This window comes from Suricata suricatta, chromosome 16 (genome assembly GCF_006229205.1).
Source record: "Suricata suricatta isolate VVHF042 chromosome 16, meerkat_22Aug2017_6uvM2_HiC, whole genome shotgun sequence".
Classification (NCBI taxonomy): domain Eukaryota; kingdom Metazoa; phylum Chordata; class Mammalia; order Carnivora; family Herpestidae; genus Suricata; species Suricata suricatta.
This window is the reverse complement of record NC_043715.1, coordinates 6,555,801-6,577,972: the sequence shown is the minus strand read 5'-3', so window position 1 is coordinate 6,577,972 and position 22,172 is coordinate 6,555,801. Positions and strand designations below refer to the sequence as shown.

The following is a 22,172-nucleotide window of genomic DNA, read 5'->3' as shown; positions in this document are numbered from 1 at the left end:
TGCCCCTCCCCTGCACTCACTCTCTCACTCTTTCTCTCTCTCTCTCACTCTCCCTCAAATAAATTAAAAAAAAAAAAAGAGCTGCCAAGACAGGAAAAGGACAGCACCCCTGACTCCCTACTTCTGCCATTTCCAGATATAGGCACCATTTCTGGCTAGGACTGGGAGCATTCCCTTCCAGTGACCTCCCAGCACATTCCTCTCCTGAGTAGTCAGTGCATGATATTCTCCTGTAAGTGGGGGTCCCTAGGGCAGTCTATGGGCCCTAGTATGGGGCTGTCTGCTGAGAGGAAGGGGACTTTTTCTTTGTCCAAAAGTTGCCTTGTGTTGGTAATGGACCCAACGGGTAATATCCATTCAGAGAGAGGCATTTGAGGAGGGTGCTCTTCCTAATTTTCATAAAGGCTTGGTGTTGATGGCAGTGTCCATGTTCCCCGACCCCACCCCATTACCTCCTCGTAGTTAAAGATTCCCAGCTGAAGGCTGATCATTGTTTCTGCTGCGTCAAAGAGGGTTTTGTAGGAACGGAGTTTCCAACCAAATATTAAGTTTGACTGTAATGGAAAGAATCCTTATGAACAGAAAAAGAAACCAAGCGACCTTCCCACCCCACCCCCAAAGCCTGTTGTTTGACAGTAGAGTCCATGTTCTGGGTCAGCCTTATCGTTGGCCTGGCAGAACTGCACCTATGGGGGCTTGCGAGTGGGTGTGTACTACCCACTTCTGTAAGGGACACACGTCCACCTCTAGGGCTGAGCACCACACGCCGGGCCGCCATTGTGTTCACCCAGACGGCTGCTCTAAGACTCAGCGATGAACCTGGGCTCTCTGAGGCGCCAGCCTCTTTGCTCTGGGGGGAGTGGGGTTGGATGACAACAGGCTTCTGCCTGGGAAGGGCCTCCCTTACAGTTCCTCCTCACCACAGCACCCCTCCTGACAAAGATTTCTGCTCCTGTGTCAAGGAGGCCCTGCACTCCCTTGGCTCTGAGTTGGTGACCTCTTGTCACAGTGTCCCTGTAGTTCCTATACTACAGATGGAGGACTGGATAAATCCTTGTGAATTAAGGGGTCAGGTGAAGTACTTCTGATAAAACCAGACTCCAGCTTTTTAGCATATACCCCTCATCACTCCATCAATGCACCACACCCCATTTCTGAGGATGGGAGAGGAAGATGGAGTAGGTCAGGGAGTGAGGAGGCGGGGTTGCGGTGGTCGGGACAGGAAAAGGATGGGTAAGGAACGGGGAGAGGGTTAGAGAGAGAGTGGGGTCTAGGATAAGAGGGGCCGCTGTGTGGTGTGGGGTCAGGGATGGTGGAAGGTAAGACTGGGCGGGACCAAGGCAAGCACTGGGAGAGGGGCTGGGGTAGAGAGTAGGTCAGGATTGGGTGAAAAGGCAGAGGAGCAGGAGCTGTGCTATTATGGAGAACGTGGACTCGGAGAGGATGGGGGTTATATTTAGACGGAGATCAGGATGTAGCAGAGGGTCTTTGTTTCCCACATTAGTTGGTAATAAAAGAGTTATATTTTTTTCATGTGCAAAAGAGACATGACTGCCAAAATGCTCTCAGTGTGAAAGGGCTGAATGAAATGATTTGGGGCCCTATTAAGTTCATGCCTTGTGTAGGACATCAAGCAATGACATAGCCTGCCCATGTGCCCATCCTCACGTCCCCTTCTCTGCCCAATTCATCTCCACACCCTCCAACACAGAGGGAATGCTCTCTCTATGCATGTCTGAGCACGTGGAATGTCAGGGGAACTGGCATATCCAGGCAGGGTCCAGATACAGAAAGGAATCTTTTATTGGAGGTAGTTGGCCCTTTTGGTCTTAGAGACTATACCTCCCCACTCTTACCCAACTGAGGTCTCCAGTCTTTGCCATTTGGGGTGGCTGGCCAGTTTATGAGCTCTCAGCTAAAAAGCCCTGGACTCGGAAGATACAACATTTTCCTCAGGTTCAAAGGCTTCTTAATGCTAACCCTCAATGCACCCCACCACTACCACCACTGAGAAGCTTTTGCTTCCAAGGAGACCAGCCCTGAAGGTTTTACCAAAGGAACCACTCACTGCAATGGAGTAAGCCAGAAGCATGATAAGGATGACGATGATAAAGCCTGAAATGTCCCCCCAGGCACGGCGCAGGGCTGATGTGATCATGCTCATTTTCGGGTTCAACCTGAGCAGATGCCAGAGCTTCACCGTGGACAGTAGTACCAGGAAGGCAATGATGTAGCCAAGGGCAGCATCAGCCGCTGCCGTCTCACTGAAACTGATCCCCCTGTAGAACCAAAAGGGAAGAGTGAGTCTCAGAAACTATGAGAAGCTCAGCCAGAGCTCATCTGGGCTCAGTCAGGATGGATCTCAGCTCAGGGTGCAGGATTAGATTTATCATGATCTCAGAAGCCATCGCTTCCCATAACAGGTCTGGGAGATACAGGGCTGGTCCAGTCCCTTCCCCCCAGTAGGTAATAATGAGATGGTGATGATAGTGATGGAGACGAGAGTGAAGATGGTGATGGTATGGGGATGATGGTTATGATGGGGTGATGATGATGGTGATGGAGGTGATGGTAGGGATGTGGTGGGAATGGTGAGGGTAATGATGATAATGATGGAGGTGATGGTGATGATGATAGTGATGTGGTAGTGATGGTATTGGTGGTGGTGGGGATGATGGTGAGGATGGTGATGGTGGTCATGGGACCATTACCTACCAGTTTTGGTTAATGGCTACAGAGCTATGGAAGAATGGCAAAGGAGGAATCCTCCCAGGGTCAGGAAGATGGAAGTGAGGGAGTTCTGTGAGCCTCCCCTTCTGGTTTGGGGTCACTAGATGCCACTTCCTCCCTCACACTTGTCTGAGTGTATGTCCACATTGCCCTTACAGTTAAGGAAGGTTGGAGATACCATTCAGTTTTTGTGCTGAGGGCCTAGAACCTCAGCTGCATTTGGCCTTCAAGACCTCTGGCTGAGGCAAGTATTGCTGTCCCTGTTTTACGGATAAGGACGAAGAAGAGTTGGCACAAGGTCACACAGCTAGTGACATAGCAACTCAACTCGTGGTGGCAGAAAGACAGTTGGAATCCAGGCCTGATTCCAAAGTTCGGGTCTTCCCACCACCCTACCCTGCCCTTCATTCCCTCTGTGCCTTTGTGCTCTAAATTCACTCTTCAAATTGGTGTGTCCTTAAGATGGCATAGACCTTTATCTAGTGACGTGGTCAAAACTATACACTCTCAGGTTTGTAAATGCATTTAATATACGTATATAACACCTGAGTGAAAGCTATCCTTCTCCCTAATCTCCTGCCCTCTGGAATCTTCCTTCCCATTGAGCAGATGGGGCTCCTGGTATGGATGGCTATTTCCCCCTTTGGTTCCTACAGCACCTTTTTCCTGCCTCTCTTAAAACACCTAACCCTCTCTGTGCCATGTAATTGCTCATATATGTGGAAAAAATAACAACGTAAGCCCTCTTTTATGATGATAGCTCTAATTAAAGCATGGTTCTCAGCCTTGGCTGCAGGTTAGAATAACCAGGAAAACAATGAAAGTACTAGAGCTTTTTAGTATTGGTCATATCCCTGAGCAGTTCTGCTGAGGAGCGAGGCCTGGAATGATGGTTGAAGGGAGACTATGAAGCAAATCACTTAGTCTTAAAAAAATACTTTTAAAATTCAGGATCTGGTTATAGCATGACTTATCTGTTCTAACATGCAAACAAAGTTTATAAGTTTCTGAAATAAATACAAAACTTTGGTTGATTGATTAATCAAATTCAACTGAGGGTTTCATGTAATATCACATTTTACTCTGGTTTCTGTCAAAAGTGGCAGATTGATGTTTTCTGACAGAGTGAAGAGAACACTTGCTATAAAATTGTTTTATAACCCATCTAAGTAAGAAACCTGTCTGTGTGGGTGTTGAGACTCAAACATGTATTAGGTCGTGGTAAGGAATTACAAAGCATGGTTGATTTCAGGGGACAGTGATGATTTAAAAATCACACTAGCCGTTGATGATCTTAACCATGTATAACCTAAAACTCAACCACTGTTTCTTCCTAGAACACAGGCTTTGTTCTCTAAGTGGGACTTTTTCGGCAAAGGGTCAGAAGGTACGTATTTGAGGCTCCATGAGCCAGATAGTTTCTGTCCCAATGACTCAGTTCTATAATTGTTATCAGGAAAGCAGCCATGGACAATATGTAAAGGAACAGGTGATGATGCAGTGTTTCATTAAAACTTTATTTACAAAAACAGGTGGTAGGCTGGATTTGGACTTCAGGTCATCTTTTGCAGACCCCTTCAAGAGCTAAAACATCATTAAGTTTTAGAAATGCTATTCTTCATAAGGTTTACAACCGGCTTAAGTAAAAATGAAAGTACTTCTGATATCAAAGAACTCAACTGATACTGAGACATTTCTGTGGAAAGGTGCCTGGAGAGAGGGTGGAGCTTTTGTCCTACACTTGGGTGGCACCATGGGCGTGGCACACAGAAGAGCTCAGTGAGGCTCAGTGAGTTGCTGAGACTGTCTAGGGTGGAGGTAAGGAATGCAGAATTCCTATAGGCCCTGCATTTCCATTTCCAAATTCTGTGACCTTGCACAGACAGCCTTTCTCAGCCTCAGTTTTCTTATCTGTAAAAAAGGAATGTTGATAGTATTATTTTTTAGAAATTTTTGGAAGATTAAAGTAGATGAGATAATGCTTTTAAAGTGCCATTTTTATGACCTTATGCAGCATCCATCCGACAATAAATAAATAGTAGCTATTGTCAGTGAAATCAGTGAGTGAGTCAAGAAACAGTGGTTTGATGTAAGGGCTGGGATACTGGAGGCACACAAGCTAGGTTTTTAGTTGTTTTCTTTTTAATCTATTTCTTTAAGTAATCTAAGTAATCTCTACACCCAACGTGAGGGGCTCAAAGTCACAACCTTGAGATTAAGAGTTGCAAGCTGTACCAAATGAGCCGACCAGGCACCCCTTCAAGACTTTAAAAAAAATTATTTATTTAAAAATTTTTTTAGAGAGAGCTAGCAGGGGAGGACCAGAGAGAGAATCTTGAGCAGGCTCTGCACTGGGTGTGGACCAAAGAGTTTATTTTTATGTAATCTCTATACCCAAAGTGACACTTGAACTTACACAACCCGAGATCAAGAGTTGCACGCTCTACTGACTGAACCCCTCACACAAGCTAGGTTTAAGTTACTTCTCTGCCACCTTTGAAAGTACTTCTCTGCTCTGTGGCCCTGGAGAAGTCACGTGACTTCAGTGAGCTTCAGTTTCTTTATTTGTAAAGTGGAATAGTGAGAATATAAGCAGAAAGTTAGGGGTCTCCAGAAACAGAAAAACAGACAGAGGTTGCGTGCTGTCTCCTTTCTTCCTTTCTGTGGGCTTCATGCCCAGCCTGGAGCCCAAAGTGGGGCTTGAACTCAAAACTCTCACTGAGATCAATACCTGAACTGAGATCAGGAGTTAGACGCTTAACCGATCGAGCCACCCAGGTGCCCCTGGACATAGCTTTCCTGACATAAGTCATTTCAGGGCCCCTACCATCTTGTGAATGAACATAAGGACAAAACCGCCATTGTCAGGCTAGGAGGTAGTCTGACTCTATGAAGGATGCTGACTGACCTGGTGCAGGTTTCTGGAGTTAGGTTTGCAGGATCTAAACCCCCTTGAGTACTTAGATACCAGACCAGCTAACACCAGAGAATTGATAATGCTGACCTTTGCCAGTCCTAGTGACTTTGACTGGACTCAGTTACCCTAAGATGACTCCTGCCCTCATTACATGCTGTATTCCCCATTGCGCAAGCCCCTTCAAGAACGTGTATTCACCCTTACCTTAAAACTTCTTCTGGCACGTGGGTCGCTCAGTCCATTAAGCATCTGACTTCGGGTCAGGTCATGATCTCGCAGTTCATGGTTTGAGCCCCTCATCTGGCTCTGTGCTCAGAGCCTGGAGCCTGCTTCAGATTCTGTGTTTCCCTCTCTCTCTGCCCCTACCCCAGTTATGCTCGGTGTCTCTGTCTCTCAAAAATAAACATTAAAAATTAAAAAAAAAAAAAACTTTCCCAATTTTGTTATTTGGAGAGACCACTTTGGGAAAGCTCCATGATGTTTTCCTTTGTTGCGAGTAAAATGCCTTCTTTTCCTACTCTTTGGTTTGGCTGGACAGTCATCAAGAGGCAGACCTACTTTCGGGTAATAGTAACATCTACTACGTTGGGTCCTTATGAGAATCTTGAGGGTTAGTGCATCCTGCCTAACAGAGTGGACGCTCTGTAAATGATAGCAGATGTAGGTTGACTGGAGTGCGGCTGCCGCTTTTGGGCAGCATCCTTCCTGGGCTGTCACGTGGTCTCTTGGTTAGATTTGCAAAAGTAAGATATCATTCTATTTTGTCCTAAAAGAGCCCTCTCCAACTATATATGCTTGAGGCCCTAAGCCTGAATCTAAGGAAAAACTATAGTTATCTTTTAAAGATCCTCTGAGGATCAACAGGATTTCAAAAGCCTCCCTCTGACCCTGGGGCCACAGAGCTGGAGGAACCAGATCTTGTGTGGGAGTTGGGGGCCAAGGCAGAGCCACTTACTCCTTCCCATGGTTCCGGTAGCGCTGGATGTCACGTTCTGCCAGGACAGCCCTCTTCACAAACATCGCCAGGGCGCTCCAGCTGGCCAGGATGATGGTCAGCTCCAGAAGATTCCACTTGCTATGGAAATAGCACCACCTCTGTTTCCTCATGAGCTTGCCCTGGGAAAGGAGCGGGAGGTTGTACTGCATGCTGGGGCCAGAGCTGTGGCTCCCCAGCCCTGACTCCATGGCTCACCCAACCACCCAGGATCTGCTGTATCCGGGAGAGGCTCCTCATAGAGAGCTTGGGGCCGCTCCCCGGCATCTGCTTTCATCACCAGCCCGGGCTGCAGAACTTGGAAGGCACAGAAGAATAAATACAGCAGCTAATAAGGAAGACATTTAATTCTCTCTGATGCAAAAACTTGTGCACCTTCCCACCCTTTCAAAGAGCATTTACTTTAGAAAACTTGTAATTGTGAATTCTTTCTCTGTCCCTTTGAGACAGAGAAAGTTAAACTAGCCTCAGGAATGTTTTTCTAAAGAACCTGGGAGCTTTCTCTTTGAAATGTGGTCATGAAGGAAGGTAGTACCTTTCACCTCCTGTTTCCCTGGGAGGCCAGGAGCCAAGTGGCAGACTCCTGGCTCCAAGTTCCAAAATTACCTTCTGTTGTGAACATGTACATTTATTTTTCCTTATTTTCTTAAATGTTTATTCATTTTTGAGAGAGTGTGAGCGGAGGAGGGGCAGAGAGAAGGGGAGAGGATCTGAAGCCAGTTCTGTGCTGACAGCAGAGGGCTCAATGTGGGGCCCCAAGTCATGAACCGTGAGATCATGACTCATGGCCAAAGTCAGACGCTCAGCCAACTGAACCCCCCAGGCGCTCCTATTTTTCTTTTGATCAAGGCAGTTAGCAAACACAAGTGGCCACCCCAATTACCAGGTGAATTTAGGGTGGACTAGTGGGCTAGATAGGCCATAATCCTCTTGAGGATTAATCAGTGTTTAAGAATGAGTATGTAATGAATGAGTTCTGTCTGCCCAGCAATATGCAAGAGTGAGATTCCTGTTTTTGGAATCTCTAAATGGATTGCCTGGAATGTGCATCACCTTCTAGTTTAAAGCTTATTCAGTAAGAAAAGTTGTTTTCTTACGGGGAAGTAGAGAGTTATTGTTTAATGGGGACAGTTTCAGTTTCGCAGGAGGAAAAAGGTTATGGATGGACAGATGGATGGGCGGATGGTAGTGATGGTTGCATGACAGTGTGAAGGTACCTCATGCCGCTGAGTTGTACACTTAAAAATGGTTAAAATGGTGAACTGTATGTTGTGTGTGTGTGTGTGTGTGTGTATGTGTGTATACACACCACAATTATAAATAAATAATTTTGTTAGTTTTTTTTTTTCTTTGACCTTTGTGCCTTTGTGGAGAGGTTTTCTAGATTGGCCAGAGACTTTGTTTTTGACTCTTTCCTTGTTCAGGTGTCACACGTTGAAAGGAATTATGCTGCGCAGGCTTCCCCCACAGTCCCCTCTCCTAACCTCCTCCCCCACTAAAGAGAATCTTCTAGTGTCTGCTCCATTTCCCTCCTCTTACCCAACCTTATGAAGGAAGGACTGGCGTTTGGCTGCTAAGAGGGGCTAGGTTCACCTCCATCATAAAGGGATGTAGAGAGAAGGTTTTAAAAATTGCTTAAGCAGTATTTTGAGAAAGATTTAAGGGTTTTGCAGAGAAGGGTTCTGAAGCAGCTGCAGACAGAGGGTGAGGGCAGCTCAGAGGTGGGTAGTCAGATGGGCCTCCTTTGATGTTCTCAGAAAAACGCAAAGACTTAGCTTGTTCTTTGGTAACTGTTCCCCGTTCCGTTTAAATTGGCGATGTTCAGAGACCCTGTGGACCCAGGTTTATGAGCCTAATGGTGTGGCAGTGTCAAGTTCAGGGGTTAGACTCTGGATTCAATTTTGGCCTTGGATAAATTACTTAATGTCTCTGTACTTCAGCTTCCTACTCTGTGAAATGGAACCAATAGAACCTTTCTCTTGGTATTGAAGGAGAAAGTCCACGCAGCATTCTTAGCGCAATGCCTATCAGGTGGTAGGCACTCAAGGTATCATCCTTACTTTTTTTTTTTAATGTTTTTTATTTATTTTTGAGAGACAGAGAGAGACAGCGCGAGCAGGGGAAGGTCAGAGAGAGGGAGACACAGAATCTGAAGACAGGCTTCAGGCTCTGAGCTGTCAGCACAGAGTCAGCACAGAGCCCCAACACAGGGCTTGAACCCACGAACTATGAGATCATGACCTGAGCTGAAGCCAGATGCTTAATCAACTGAGCCACCCAGGCACCCCTCATCCTGACTTTAAAATGTTTGTTGTGGCCATTGAGCAGCGGTTGGGGATGCCCTTTTAAGAAACCTGATTTGCACATTTGGTGGGGGAGGGGCAGGCCATATCTCAAGCTTCAAATGAGTTCCCCACCTCCTCAAATCCCTGTCATTATCAATGTCTGCATCTTCATTTCGCAACATGGTGCACCATGGTGGTAAAGGTGCAAAGGGTTTTTTTTTCCTAATTCCCAGGGACCACAGGTGAACGGCCAGCTGTGAGCACCGCCACCTGTCTCTGTCTCCCACCTTTGACATTTTTGGAAGGGCTCAGTGCCTCTCCCTTCCCCATCCAGGAAGGACCACCCTCAGAATCTTAGCTCTTGAGAGGTGCCGAAGGTTGGTCCTCTGGACTCCAGAAGGACCAAACGGTTGCCATGGCAAACAGGCAAACAGAACCTTTCCCTCTCTCCCCCACTGGCCTCAGTCCAGGGAAGGTGTCCCAGAGGGGACAGGCACGCTGCCACCTCCATCCCAGGGAGCCCTAGTCTACCCCTCACCTGCACAACCATGTAGTAGAGGAGGAACAGGAGGTAGATGACCTCTGCCACGACCATGAAGGGGTGCCAGCCATCAGTGAAGGGGTACAGGCGCAGGCCTTGCAGGTTCACATGCGCAAAGAAGGTTCCTGGGAAGCAAAACGAATTCTGGTCACTCCCAGTTCCCTGCCTGCTGAGAGGCACCGCTCCTGACCGGAAGGCATCGGTGGCATGACGCAAGCTCAGTTCCTTCGGAGGGCTGGCCAGGGCAGAAGAGAAGATAAACGTCCTTCAGACCCAAAGACCCCAGGGACTGGACAGGGACACTTGGTGGATGCCAACAACAATGCACTTATCAGAAGGGATGTCGTGAGCTGCACGGGAAGAGCCGCTCCCTACCCTCTGCATCTGGTGTCCTTCGTTTGTGCCCTCGGTCACCTCCAGCCAGAGCCCAGCCGCCCACTTAACATTAATCTGCTCCAGGCTGGCTCACGTCAAGCCAGGTCACCTAAAGAGGGTTCACTGAAGACTAATTCATCTATTGACCAACATGCCTAAAATTCAACCTTCTTTTGAATCAACTTCCATCCATTTGTGTATCTTTTCTTTTTGGCAGATATTGTAAGGATATTTTAGTTATGTTTTAAGAAAAAAACCAAGTTGGCTAATAAAGCTACTGCCTCTAAAGACAAAGCCAACCCCAAGAGTGGCAGAGCGGAGAGACACAGGTAACTTGAGTGAGTCCTTGCCGGCATCAGTGGACTGCTCGAACCAGCCAGACCTGAAACCCACATCTGCCAGAAACATATAATTTAATCAGTCCTGTTTGGAGACAAACTGTTTAATTGGTCCTAAGAGCTGCAAAGGTGGCAAAAAGAAATAGAACATAAAGATACAAATAAACACCCCCTCCCCCAACAAAGGATTTAAAAGGAGTTCTTGATGGTGCTGACAGTGGCCAGTGATCATGAAGTTGAAGTCCTTTTACTTTTTACTCTGCATAGTTCTGAAATTTAAAGAACTATAGATATGTGTTAGTTTTATTAAAAATATTAAATATTAAAAATGTAAATTGATACTAAAAATTTTTAAAGGAGAAGTTCAATTTTAGGAATATTGATTATTAGCTGAAGAGGCTTTAGATCAGTGTTCTCAGTCGATTTTGAAAGCATTAGAAGAGGGAGGAAGGCGGGAACTGGAGAAAAAGAAAACACAAGATATTAGAGTACAGTATCTCTAGTTAAGGGAAATATTTTTGAAGCTCTTGTCTGTATATTTGTATGTGTGTGTTGGAATATGATGTAAAACGTACTTCACACTGTAGGTTGAGGTACAGAGTTGTAAAGCATTGTTTTAGGTGAAATTATCTGTTCCCAGGTCACCCCCTCCCCAGCTCTTCACTGCTAGCCCCTCAACTCACCTTCCCTGGAGTCAGAAGCTCAAGAGTATGAGCTGCCCTCAGACCCCAGCAAGGTTCCCCTAGAGTGTCTTGGGAGACAGGCCAGAGGAAAATGGGGGCCACTAGGAATAAGGCTGGAGCAGTCCTGGAACCTGGCCTTTGGGTCCCCAGAGAGAACCAAGCCCCACCCCCCAAATCTCCCAAGCAACCATGTGCTCTGGAGCTCTGGCCCTGGGGTACCAACACCCAGCCTGGTCAGGAGCCCAGGCCCAGAGGGCGGGCATCTGTCTTCCAGAACACTGCAGGTGGAGTCACAGGCAAGGCTGCCCACCCAGGCCACTGGTCTCCAGGGTCAGAGTGATGATGCAGAACAGATTGACGTTGGCGTTGTAGACCGTGAACTCCACAAAAACGGCTCTGGTCAGGCGGTCCAGCCAGCTGTTGTCAAACAGGTACTGGAGAATTCTGTAGGAAGAGGGGTATTTAGAGACATCTCCATCTGCCATGGCTCCCTGCCCGCCCTGCCCAGGGAGGAAGCCAGGACTTCCTGTGGAAATTTCTCCCTCTGGTGCTGCTTCGTGCCCTGGGCCATAGGGTCTTGCAGCTGCTCCTGGGAGTGATCCCAGCTTCCCACCAATCATGTGGCACTGCATCTTGGCACTCACGGTCCCTGACTGTTAGAGCAGAGATCCTCAGAGTGTGGTCCCCATACTGCATTGGCCTCATGTGGAAACTTGTTAGAAATGCAGATTCCCAGGCTCCACCCCAGGTCTCCCAAAACAGAACCTCTGGGGGCCAAGCCTGGGGATTTTTGCTTTGATGAGCCTTCCCAGGGATCATGGTGCTTTTTTTTTTTTTTTTTAATTGTGATGCTTTTTAAAGTGTGAGGATCACTGAGTAAGAGGAAGCGCGCAATCAGGGGCTTAGGCAGCGGCACCAGCTGTTGAGATCTCTCGTGGGCTGGCAGGTCACACAAGACCCGTTCCTGGAGGTCTGCCCACTGGTGCGGGAGAAAGAGCACATCCTGGAGGGACCTGGGTTCAAACCCTGGCTGCCTTGCAGTCAAGCTAATAACCTCTCCATGACTCAGTTTCCTCGTCTACAATGGTGTTGACTCCAGCACTTCAGGAACATCATGAAGAGAAAATGCAATAATTGGGGGGGAGTGTGTGCATGCACACACGCACATGCACGTGCACGCACTGTTATTACTGACAGCAATAATGATGGGTCTGTTCTTTAATATATTAAAACATGCCCTGTTTCCAGCAGGTCTGCATCCTGCTTGGTGTACAGAAGAGAGAATATCAGTTGATTCAAGCGGCAGGAAAACACCTCTTATGCCAAAACAGACTGCCCCTGGCCCGTCCTTCATCCCAGGGGCCCTCCCAGTCATTCTCGCTGGGGGCTTGTTACCTGTGTTCCTCGGTTTCGTAATAATTCAGGGGGCAGACTAAGGTTCACATGGTTTCACTAATTTGCCTGCTCTACACAGTTAACAGGAACCTGTGCCAGGGTTTCACACCTTGGGCGCTTGAACTCGAGTGTGCTGGGAGAGGGGTCTGCATGGGCCTTGGGTGTCCTTGCACCATGTTGTTGGGTGTTCCAGGAACGCAGGGTCTGTCTGGGCTTTTCCCCAGCTGTTTCTCGAGGCTGTGTTTGTAGCTAGCAACCTCAAGAGGTGAAGATGGGTGACATCCTTCAGACAAAGAGCAGGCTTGCTCCTGCTACCATAAAAACAGCGAGTGCTCCAAACTTTATGTTCTCCCCTGATCCTATAACTCACTGCACATACAAGCAGAGTTTTGGGTAAGGTTAAGAGCCCTAACCACTTCCCATCTGCCTGGTGGTGGATGGCTTCGTGTGGTAGAATTCCCCATCCCTATACTGGCTCTAGCAGAGGCCACCGGGCTCCACCCAGGAGCCTGAGACTGCTGGAGAGGGACTTCCCCTCCCACTGGGAGACTGCAGTTTCCAGGGGCCTGGAAATACCATCTGGATTCTTGCGAGACCCACAGTCTCTCCCCATAACAGCACGAATGAGCTTGGCTGCACCTGCCATTCAGACCTGGACTCTGGCAAATGACTTTCCTTGGCCACATGTGAATCAAGTGAATCTTACCTTGATGTGCTTTTGTGATCAGTCCCCAGGGGGGCCACGTAACCGCCTCCCCGGTACACAGTGAGTTTGCCCCAGATGGGGTATCCTCGGCGCTGACTCTGGCTCTGGTACTGCCAAGCCTGGGAAAGGCCACTGCTGTTATTGAGGACAGAGGCACTCCAGCCCTCCCTGTAGTCAGACAGATCTTCAGCATCCAGGGAGTATGGTGCACGGCATCCATGAAGAGAAGCCTGCAGCTGTGGGGCAAGAGAGCAAGAGCTTTCCCGGACCCTCACTTGGCGAATCTGGGCACTGCCAACCAGCTTGGAGTTCCCGTCAGTGATAAAGCCTGGGAGATGAAAAACCAGTAGGTCAGTCTAGCCATCAAAATCATTTTCGTGCACTGCAAGCTCCCTGGCCTGGACGCTAACGTGAACTTCAGCGTAGCCATTGTGATACAGTCAGGAGTAGCTCATGGCCAACCACAGGCTACAACGAACCGCAGGATACATTCATCACCATCTCCCTACCTTAGGTGCCATCCAGTTCCTGCATAGCTTCTCTTGAGGAATGGTGTGCCCACCATCCAGATGTCACCTTGGAGACCCTTTGGGCCCTTTCCCTCAATGCCCACATCCTATTGGTCAACAAGGCCCATCAATTCTACCTCTTCATTGTTGTCTGCACCCACGCCCCTCTTTCCATCACCCCAGCCTGTCATCCTGCGTCAGCCCCATCCTTTCTCCCTAGTATCCTCACTGCTCTCTACTTCAACTTGCACGTGATTCCAGAAGGATCCTTCTTAAACACAGATTTGGTTATGGAACTCCCACATGGAGAAACTATCAATGGCTTCTTGTTTGCTTAAGCATAAACTATGAACTTCTGAGGACTTTCATGGTCTTGCCCCTATTTCTCTCTCTTGCTTTGCTTCTCGCTGGTCCTCAATTCATACCCTACAGTGCAGCCACGCTCGGATTTTATCATTCCAGGAATGTGCTGTGGTGTTTCAGGCTTGCCTTGTCTCATGTTACCCCTTCTGCCTGGGTACTACTTCTGTTTAGCCAATTCATGCTAGGTTATCTCTCGTTTAGGAAGTCCTCTGCTCTGCACCAAGGGAGGGTGAGGGTCCCTCTCTCATGCACACACAGCCTTCTGAGGGTCTGTCCTTCAAAGCATGTCATCCCCTGGTTATTGTTCTCTACAATGCTGATGGTGACAGTGACCGATGCCTCTTCTTAAGAATATGCACAAGCAGGCTGACACATGTCCCGGGCGAGGGGAGAGTACCTGGGTAACAGCTGTACAGGCTGCTCAGGAGGGTGGTATTGGCCCATGTGAAGAACTCCCGGAAGCCCAGCACAGCTGAAAAGCCTTGGGTGAAGCTGTGCTCGAGGTGTCTGTTGAAGTGGTAGGTGTTGGGGTCCCTCTGCCCGTAGGCGACCAGCAGCAGCATCCACAGGAAGCCCAGGTGTGCTGGGAAGGGAGGCACAGCCCTGGTCACACCGCATCCCCAGTCCCACCAAGCCCAAGGCGGGAAGTAGAATGGCACGTAGCGAGCGAGGCCTTGTAGACCAGCTGCTGGCCCCCCAGCCCCTAGTGACAGTGGAACCAAACCTTAGACAGCAGAAAGGAGTAAAGTCCACAGACCGTTAGCCTCCTTCCTGCATTCAGATCCTGGCTCTGCCACTTCCTATCCATGTGCCCTTCACAAGTGACTTGCCCCCTCTGCCTTACTCTCCTTGTCTGTGAAATGGAGATAATTCTATTCACAGGGTTGTGATGAAGGAGTCAACAAGTTAATATCTATACACCACTTAAAAATAGTACCTGCACAGAATTCATGCTCTATAAATGTTTCTTAAAAAGAATCCTTTAAAACTGGGGCTCTGCCATGTTGCAGTGCTGAGGATAGAGCAATGAAAATGGCCGTTGTGCTCCTTGCTTTCAGGGAGGTCACCTGTAGACAGGTGAGTGTGACGTAAGGGCCCTTTAGGTACAAAGATTTAGTTTCGGATGCCAGATATCAAAATCTTAGGGGTGTGCAGAACCTTACTGATCCAGGATCTCCGGGTCCGGGGATTAGGAATGAACATTCCAGCAAGCCCTGCCTGCGTTGAATTAGGGCTCTGCCCGTACCCCTGGGCTTGCTTTATTTCGTGCATACTGCTACTCCCAGGCATGCTCCCTGTTCTCCGCATTTGTCTGGCCGCAGTGTGCTCGGCCAGTGGGAAGGCAGGCTGGGGGCGCCGCAGGGTCAGTGTCCTCCCTGGGAGCACCCTCACCAGTGACCTGTGCCTGACAACTTGGGGGCGTGTACTACAGGCCCCGACAGAGGTCCCCAGCAGGACTGCGCTCCTGTTCCCACACACAACCCACTCCTCACATCTTCTGTTGCCCACCTTCTCTCTTCTGTACTTTCCGTTTCTCTACCGGTGGTTGCCAGGACCACCTCCCCAACCAACTACTTGTACCCAGATCTGCTTATGAGAGAGCCCAGCCTAAGATACACAGAGGCTCCTGGTCAACAGGAGCCTTTCTGAAGACACCTTTTCTCTGGTCTGAGAATTAAAGAATAAGGAATTAGCCAGAAGGAAAGGTGGGGAGGAGGAGAGGCACATTCCAGGCGGGTTAGATTAGCTTGGGAAAGGCCTGGGCTCCAGAATGGGCAAGGAGTCCCAGGAGCTGTAGAACAGAGCTCCGGGCACATTGGCCAAGAGAGGTGATGGGGGTGGGTGCAGAGCCACGATAGGGAGCTCAGGTTTTATCCTAAGGTCCATGTGAAGCCACCAAAGGATTTTAAGTGTAGGGAAGGAGCTAGGGCGAGTTGATACTTAGGAAAACAGGCCCAGAGGCAGTGTGGGTCTGTCCAGGACTCCACCATTGACTGTTCATGTCTTTGCTGACAACCAACAAGTGGGGAGACTGCTTGTGGGGGGATCTCACCGCCTACCCAGGATTTCTCTGACAAAGGCAAATGCCTTCTGTTCCTTGTCATGGGTAGTTTTCATCTTCTCGATGTCAGAGGCCAAAGGTGGCTGGTAGATGTCCTTTCTGCTGCATCTTCGTGCTCGGAACAAGGCAGAGCGGTCTGTGAAAGCAAGGACACAAGGACAGGCCCCCAGGGGGCAGTGGAGCTGGCCTCTGCTCTTATAGCCAGTAGCCTCCTCTCTCACCGGTACAACAGGGTCCACCATTCCCCCTCCTCAGGAGCCGTTTCCCAACACTGCCCTCCACGCCTCTGCCCCTCCATCCCCACCCAGAATTCTCCCCCTTCTTCTCCTGTGGAGAATTCTCCTTGTACTGAAAGCACAGTGTCCCCTCCCTGTGCTCCTGGACTCTAAGACAGATCCCAGTGCCCTGAAATTTTGACAGACGGAAGAAGGAGGGTAACTAATATTTCCAAGTCCTGTCCTGTCTAATTCCAAGTATCTTTTTTTCCCAGGCGACTTGGCTATAATTTTCAAAAATATTCCCATTGGAAGTCTACTGTTCAGTGATTTTAGTAGATTTATAGAGCTGTGCGACCATCACCACAGCCCCATTTTAGAACATTTTCGTCAATCCAGAGGGTTCCCTCATCTCCCCATGTAGTCAGTTCCCACTCCCACCCTCAGCCCCATCAATTTGCTTTCTGTCTCTGTAGATTTTTTTCCTGGATAGCTCATGTACATGGACTCATGTGGTGCATCGTTGCTGGTGTCTGGTTTTCTTCACTTAGCATAATGGTTTGGAGTCCAGCCATGTTGTTGTATGATGAGTATTTAGTTCTTTTTTTGGATATACTCCTGTATGTTTATCCATTCTTGTCTAGATTGTTCTAGTTTTGGCTATCAGGAATAATACTGCAGTGAACATTCATGTACAGGTGTTTGTATGGACGTATGTTTTCATTTCTTTTGGGGAGGTTCCCAGGAGTGGCCATTGGCTATTTCAGATGAAACTGCTGTGGGCATGTAGACACAAGTTCCCGCAGGAAAATAAGTCTTCATAAATGCCCAAGAGCGTAATCACTGGGGCATATGGTAAAACTGTTTTTAGATTTGAAAGAAACTGCCAAACTCTTTTCCAGAGTGACGGTACCATTTTACGTTCCCACCAGCGCCATGACAGTGCTCCCGTTTCTCTGCCTCCTTGTCAGCATTTGCTGTCATCACCAGTTTTTACTTTAGCTGTTCTGCATGGGGTGTAGCAGCCTTCTTTCCACCCCCACCGCCAGTACATATCATCTCTTGTCTGGACCATTCCAGTAGTCTTTTCTCCACTTGTACATTTTACCCAATATTTCTGGTCTCCTAAGAGCAGTTATGGTCATCTTTCTCAAATCACAAGATAGATCATGCTTCTCCTATTTAGCACTCCATACCCGGCATTGAGCCAGGTGCTACAGGCCCTGCTCCCTACCCACCTCTCTGCCCTCATTTTGTCCCTCCCTCCCTCCCTCCCTTCCTTCCTTCCTTCTAGAGAGTGCACACAAGAGAGTGTGCAGGGCAGAGGGAGAGAATCTCAAGCAGGCCCCATGCCCAGCACAGAGCAACTTGAGGCTCAGTCTCACAACTGTGAGATCGTAATCTGAGCCAAAGTCATAGGCTTAACTGAGCCACCCAGGTGCCCCCCCTTCATTTTGAATCATTCTCCCCCTAATTCCCCAAGCTTCAGCTACACTGTCAGTAGTCATGTAAAATGACAAGTTCTGTCCCACCTCAGGACCTTTGCACGTCCCCAGTATGCAGTCCCTCTCTTCACCAGGCTCCAGGAACCAATGGAGATACTACCTCCGCAGAGAGGCCTGCACACTCCCGTTCTCTCCCTAAGTTCTCACATTGCACACTTGCATGTCTACTTGTGTTGTTTACTTGTGCAGTGCGTCTCCCCCGGTGGGCTGTGCTTTCCAAGGACAACCTTTCTCCCAGTGCCGTGTTGCTTGGGGTGGGAGCAGGGATTGGCTTCACATGGTCAAGAGGGAACCTTTTGAGGGTAATGAAGCCACTCCAAATCTGAAGTGAGATAATGGTTGCACAGCTCTATAATTTACTAAAATCAGTGAGTTTTACGCTTACGATGAGTGGATTTTATGTAAATCATGTTCCAGAGCCATCGAACTGCCTGGCACACAGCAGGTACTCCCTGAGTAACTGCCAAAGCAGTGACTGAATAGATATTTAATTGTTCTGGAAGCTGGCGTCCCTTTGGACAAAAATTACTCTTCTGTCTTGGGAAGAAGATTTTAATGGACCGTTTGGATCCGCAGAGCCAAAACCAAGACAAAAACAAACCCAAATCCTATCCTACAGTGGGAGAATACAGGCCAGAGAGGAGGTAACCACATCGTATAATAATGTCAGTACAAGAACGTAGGTATGCCATTGGTCGATTTGTTCCTGTTTTCTTTTCCCTGACAGAATGACAGAATCTCTGCATGGACTGTTAGAGTGTTGATTCGGTTCCATTTGCTTGTTTTGTGTGATGGTCTTGTTGTAGGCATTCTCAGGAGTGTGGGTTGGGAAGTGAGAAATCAGGTTGCGGGAAAGGGACTGCTCAGTGGCCCTCCTCCAACAAGGGTCAGCATGGCTCTGTTCCAATAAAACTTTGTTTACCAAAACAGGCAGTGGGCTCCCCTTGGCCCCTCGACTGCAGCTTGCAGACCCTTGTCCTGGAACGCTTTGCCGCCCACCTGCAAGCATGTTCTGTTTTGGTTTTTATTCTAAAGGCGAGGGACCTGAGCCTTGGGGGAGAAAGCTGCTTTCTGGGGATTGCACAGAGGATGACGGGCATGCAGAGCATGGCCCCCAAGGGCACATGCTTGCGTGCAAGAGAGAGGGCTGGGGTGGAGAAGAAACAAGACCGCTCTAGAGACATGAAGGAGTCATTTGGTTCTGGATGGTTTAGGGGTGCTTCCCCAATCAAGGCTGAAGGAATGATGGGGCAAGAGGGTCAGCAGCTGAGCTGTGTAGGGCTGTCACAGCCTCACCAGGTTCCAGGCCCCTGCCTCCACCCGTGCACCATTACCTGGTCCAGACGGACGTCCTGGGAGGAAGGCCACGGGCTCGTCCTCGTCCTCCACTCTCTTTAAGACCAACGCGAAGAAGGCAGCAAAGCCCAGCACCTGGAAAACACCCATTGTGAACCCCCAGGCCCGAGTTGGAAACTATCAACTCCTGATCTGGGAGGCGTGAGGATGGGGGTCAAGTCTGTAGAAACTATGCTCTGGGGAAGCTAGGTGGGAACCAGCCCATCCTGAGCCGACAGGGGACGCGGCTATGAAGGGAGAGGACCAGGGTGCCTGGCCACCCAGCAGGCGGAGACAGTGAACCCTGAGCTCTCCCTCCTTCTCATACCAAAGCCTTTCTGGCCCAAGCCCTCCTGCTGCTGGAGCACTTAGCTCTCATACTACCTCTGGTGCTGAGTTACATCTTCCTCCTCCCTCGGCCCCTCAGAGACTTTGGCACTGCCAGCACAGAGCCCCACTTGGGGCACGAACCCACAAGCTGTGAGATCTTGACCTGCGCCAAAATCAAGAGTCAGACACTTAACGGACTAAGCCACCCCAGGGGCTCCTAAATCTTCTGAGAAAGGCTGTTTGGAGCAGAACTTGGGACTGACTGGTAAAATGGGGATGAGGGGTTTGGCAAGTCTTATGAGCATGAAGATTCACTGTAAGTGTCCCCTCCTTTTTCAGGTCCCCCACCTTCCCTAACACACACAGTATTCCTACCCTCTCCCACCGTCCAGGGGAAGCTGTGGCTCCAAGCTCCAGGCTGGCGCTCAGCTTTTCTGCAACTCTGATAGTAACTTTACATTTCAGAAATAGGAGTGCATCTGCTTGGTGATGACTTGGTGGGGTGTTTTTTTTTTCCCTGAAGGTAAAGTTCCTGTAAACCACCAGCCTGTCTCACAGTTAAAAGAATTGAGGAACTGTGGTATTATTCGTATTTTACACATGTGCCCTGGGGCAAGATGTTTGTGACCTTCCTAACCTCAGGTTCTCCTAAAACGGAGGCAAGGACCCTCCGGAGGGTAAGTCACTAGGCCTGGCCTAGAGTCTCCCAGCGCCTCTGTCTCAGAACTCTGATTATCATGGTAATTAACATCATTTTCGTGACCAACCAGGTGCTGTGTAGGCGTGTAATGAATAGATAAAGGAACGCCGAAGCCTAAGCACAGGGCAGCCGGCGGGAGGGAAAGTGTGGGCAGAGGGTATGAGGCAGCCTGACCTTCAGGGGCTGGGTGACAAACACGCTCTCCACGAAGGAGACGGCCATGGAGATGAGCCACTTGAGGGAGCTGGCCCGCCCATAGTGCAGGCCATAGAGCATGGTGAAGAAGGCCGCCACGCCGCCAGTGACCGCCACCAGGAGCCAGCCCACCAGGACGCACCACCAGGGCAGGCCGCGAGGAGCCTTGCTTGCCATCAGGGAGCTGAAAAGGAGGAGGGGTATGATTAGGGTGGCACCTACCAGGCTCAGGTTCAAGTCCCACTTCATTCCACCAGCTGCATGACTGTGGCTGAGCTCCTTGACCTCTCAGATCCTCGGTTTTCTCCTCTGTATTTTGTTCCCACCTCAAAGGCCTATTATTGTATATTCTATCTGGTTTACATACTTTTATCCTGCTGAGGGCACATTTTTTCAGTGATTTACACAGGGTTGCTCCCATTATTCATGGGAAGTCTAGAAGGCTGGTGCTATATAATTTTTAAAAAGTTTTTTTTTTAATGTTTATTTTTCTGAAAGAGATGGAAACAGAGGAGCCAAAGCAGGCTCTGTGCTGTCATTGCAGCGCCCGACGTGGGGCTCCATCCCATGAGCCATGAGATCATGACCTGAGCTGAAGTCTGATGCTTAGCCCACTGAGCCACCCAGGCGGCCCAAAAGTTTTTATCATGAAAATTTCTCATCCTACAAAAATCAGTGAGCACTAAAAACCTGAACTCCTAGTCTCAACAATCATCACTTCCCAGTTAGACTCATTTCATCTATCCTCTCCCTCCCCCTCTCTGTCTCTCTGTCTCTCTCTCTCTCTTTATCAGATGTTTAAAAATAAATTCCAGACATAATAACATCCCTAGTTACTTCAGAATAGTTCTCAAAAATGGTCATTTTCTTAGTGAATTACAGGGCTGTTTTCACACCTATTAAAATTAACAGTTCCTTAATGTTGTCTAATAACTTGTCTGTACTCACATTTTACTGGTTATCTTTTAAAATGTATTTAAATTTTTTTAAATATTTGAGAGAGAGTGTGTGTGCATGTGAGCAGGACAGAGGCAGAGAGAAAGGGAGAGAGAAAACCCAAGCAGGATCTACATTGCCAGCAAAGAGCCCGGGGGAGGGGGGGGGGTTGATTCCACAAACATGAGAGTTGGATGCTCAACTGAACGAGCCACCCAAGCGCCCCTAAAATTGTATTTTAAGTTTAAGTTAGGAGAGAGGAATTATCATTCCCATTTTACAGATGAGGAAACTGAAGCTCAGAGAAGTTGAGGGACTTGTCCAAGGGTGCACAGTTAGGAAACAGCCCACATGAATATGACTGCACACTGTAAAGTGCTATACAAACTGCCTTCTGGCAAATAGCCCTAGTCAGAGCCGTCCTCCCTGAATTTGTGCGGGGGTCTGGAATCACTTCTGCCTGGGGAGATCCGGGTGAACATCCTTCCAAGGTCGCCGGGGATGCCCTCTCTCTACAGGCCCCCCTCTGGTGCCCACTCAGCACCCGGGTGAGCAGATTACCTGGTGTGTGCCAGGGGTGGGGCGCCCAGCTGTCCCCCAAGGTAGCCCTTCAGCGTCTGCAGCTGGCTGAGGGCCCGGGCGTGGCTCTGGCACTGGAAGGAGCCTCGGGGCCCCACCAGCTGAAGCTCGTGCTCCATGTGCTCCAGCTGAAGGTAGAGACACTGCCTGTAGGCCTTGTCCTTCTGAGGGTCCCTGGGGCGTAGCATTTGTTCTGGAGGACAAGGGAGGGAAAGCGCATCAGCTGGTGCGAGAAACAGAGCAGAACAACAGCAGTGCTAGTGACCGCTTTCGGTATTGCACTAGCTCTGTGCGTGCCACGAGCGTGTTCAGAAAAGTGGAGAAAGGTACTGGGCTCCCCTGGCCAGTCAGGATGCGTAGGTTCCTCTTAACCTTTTATCAAGGACCCTCTCAAAGCTTCCTTCCACATAGGCAGAAGAGAACAGAATAATTACCTATCACTTGTTGCAAGTGCCAGCTTTTTGCTAATTTTGTTTTGT

At 48.9% G+C, this 22,172-nt stretch overlaps 1 protein-coding gene across 1 annotated transcript in view; it reads right to left on the bottom strand.

The window, feature by feature from the left end:
- Positions 1–212: 212 nt before the first annotated feature.
- PKD1L2 (polycystin 1 like 2) overlaps positions 213–22,172 on the bottom strand; it is an 88,286-nt gene continuing 66,326 nt past the window's right edge. Inside the window, 12 exon segments of the mRNA XM_029926148.1 lie at positions 213–230; positions 453–554; positions 2,069–2,279; positions 6,603–6,763; positions 9,465–9,592; positions 11,174–11,307; positions 12,965–13,292; positions 14,234–14,419; positions 15,897–16,034; positions 18,953–19,049; positions 20,158–20,362; positions 21,676–21,916. Of these exon segments, the coding sequence (XP_029782008.1) occupies positions 213–230; positions 453–554; positions 2,069–2,279; positions 6,603–6,763; positions 9,465–9,592; positions 11,174–11,307; positions 12,965–13,292; positions 14,234–14,419; positions 15,897–16,034; positions 18,953–19,049; positions 20,158–20,362; positions 21,676–21,916 (1,949 nt within the window).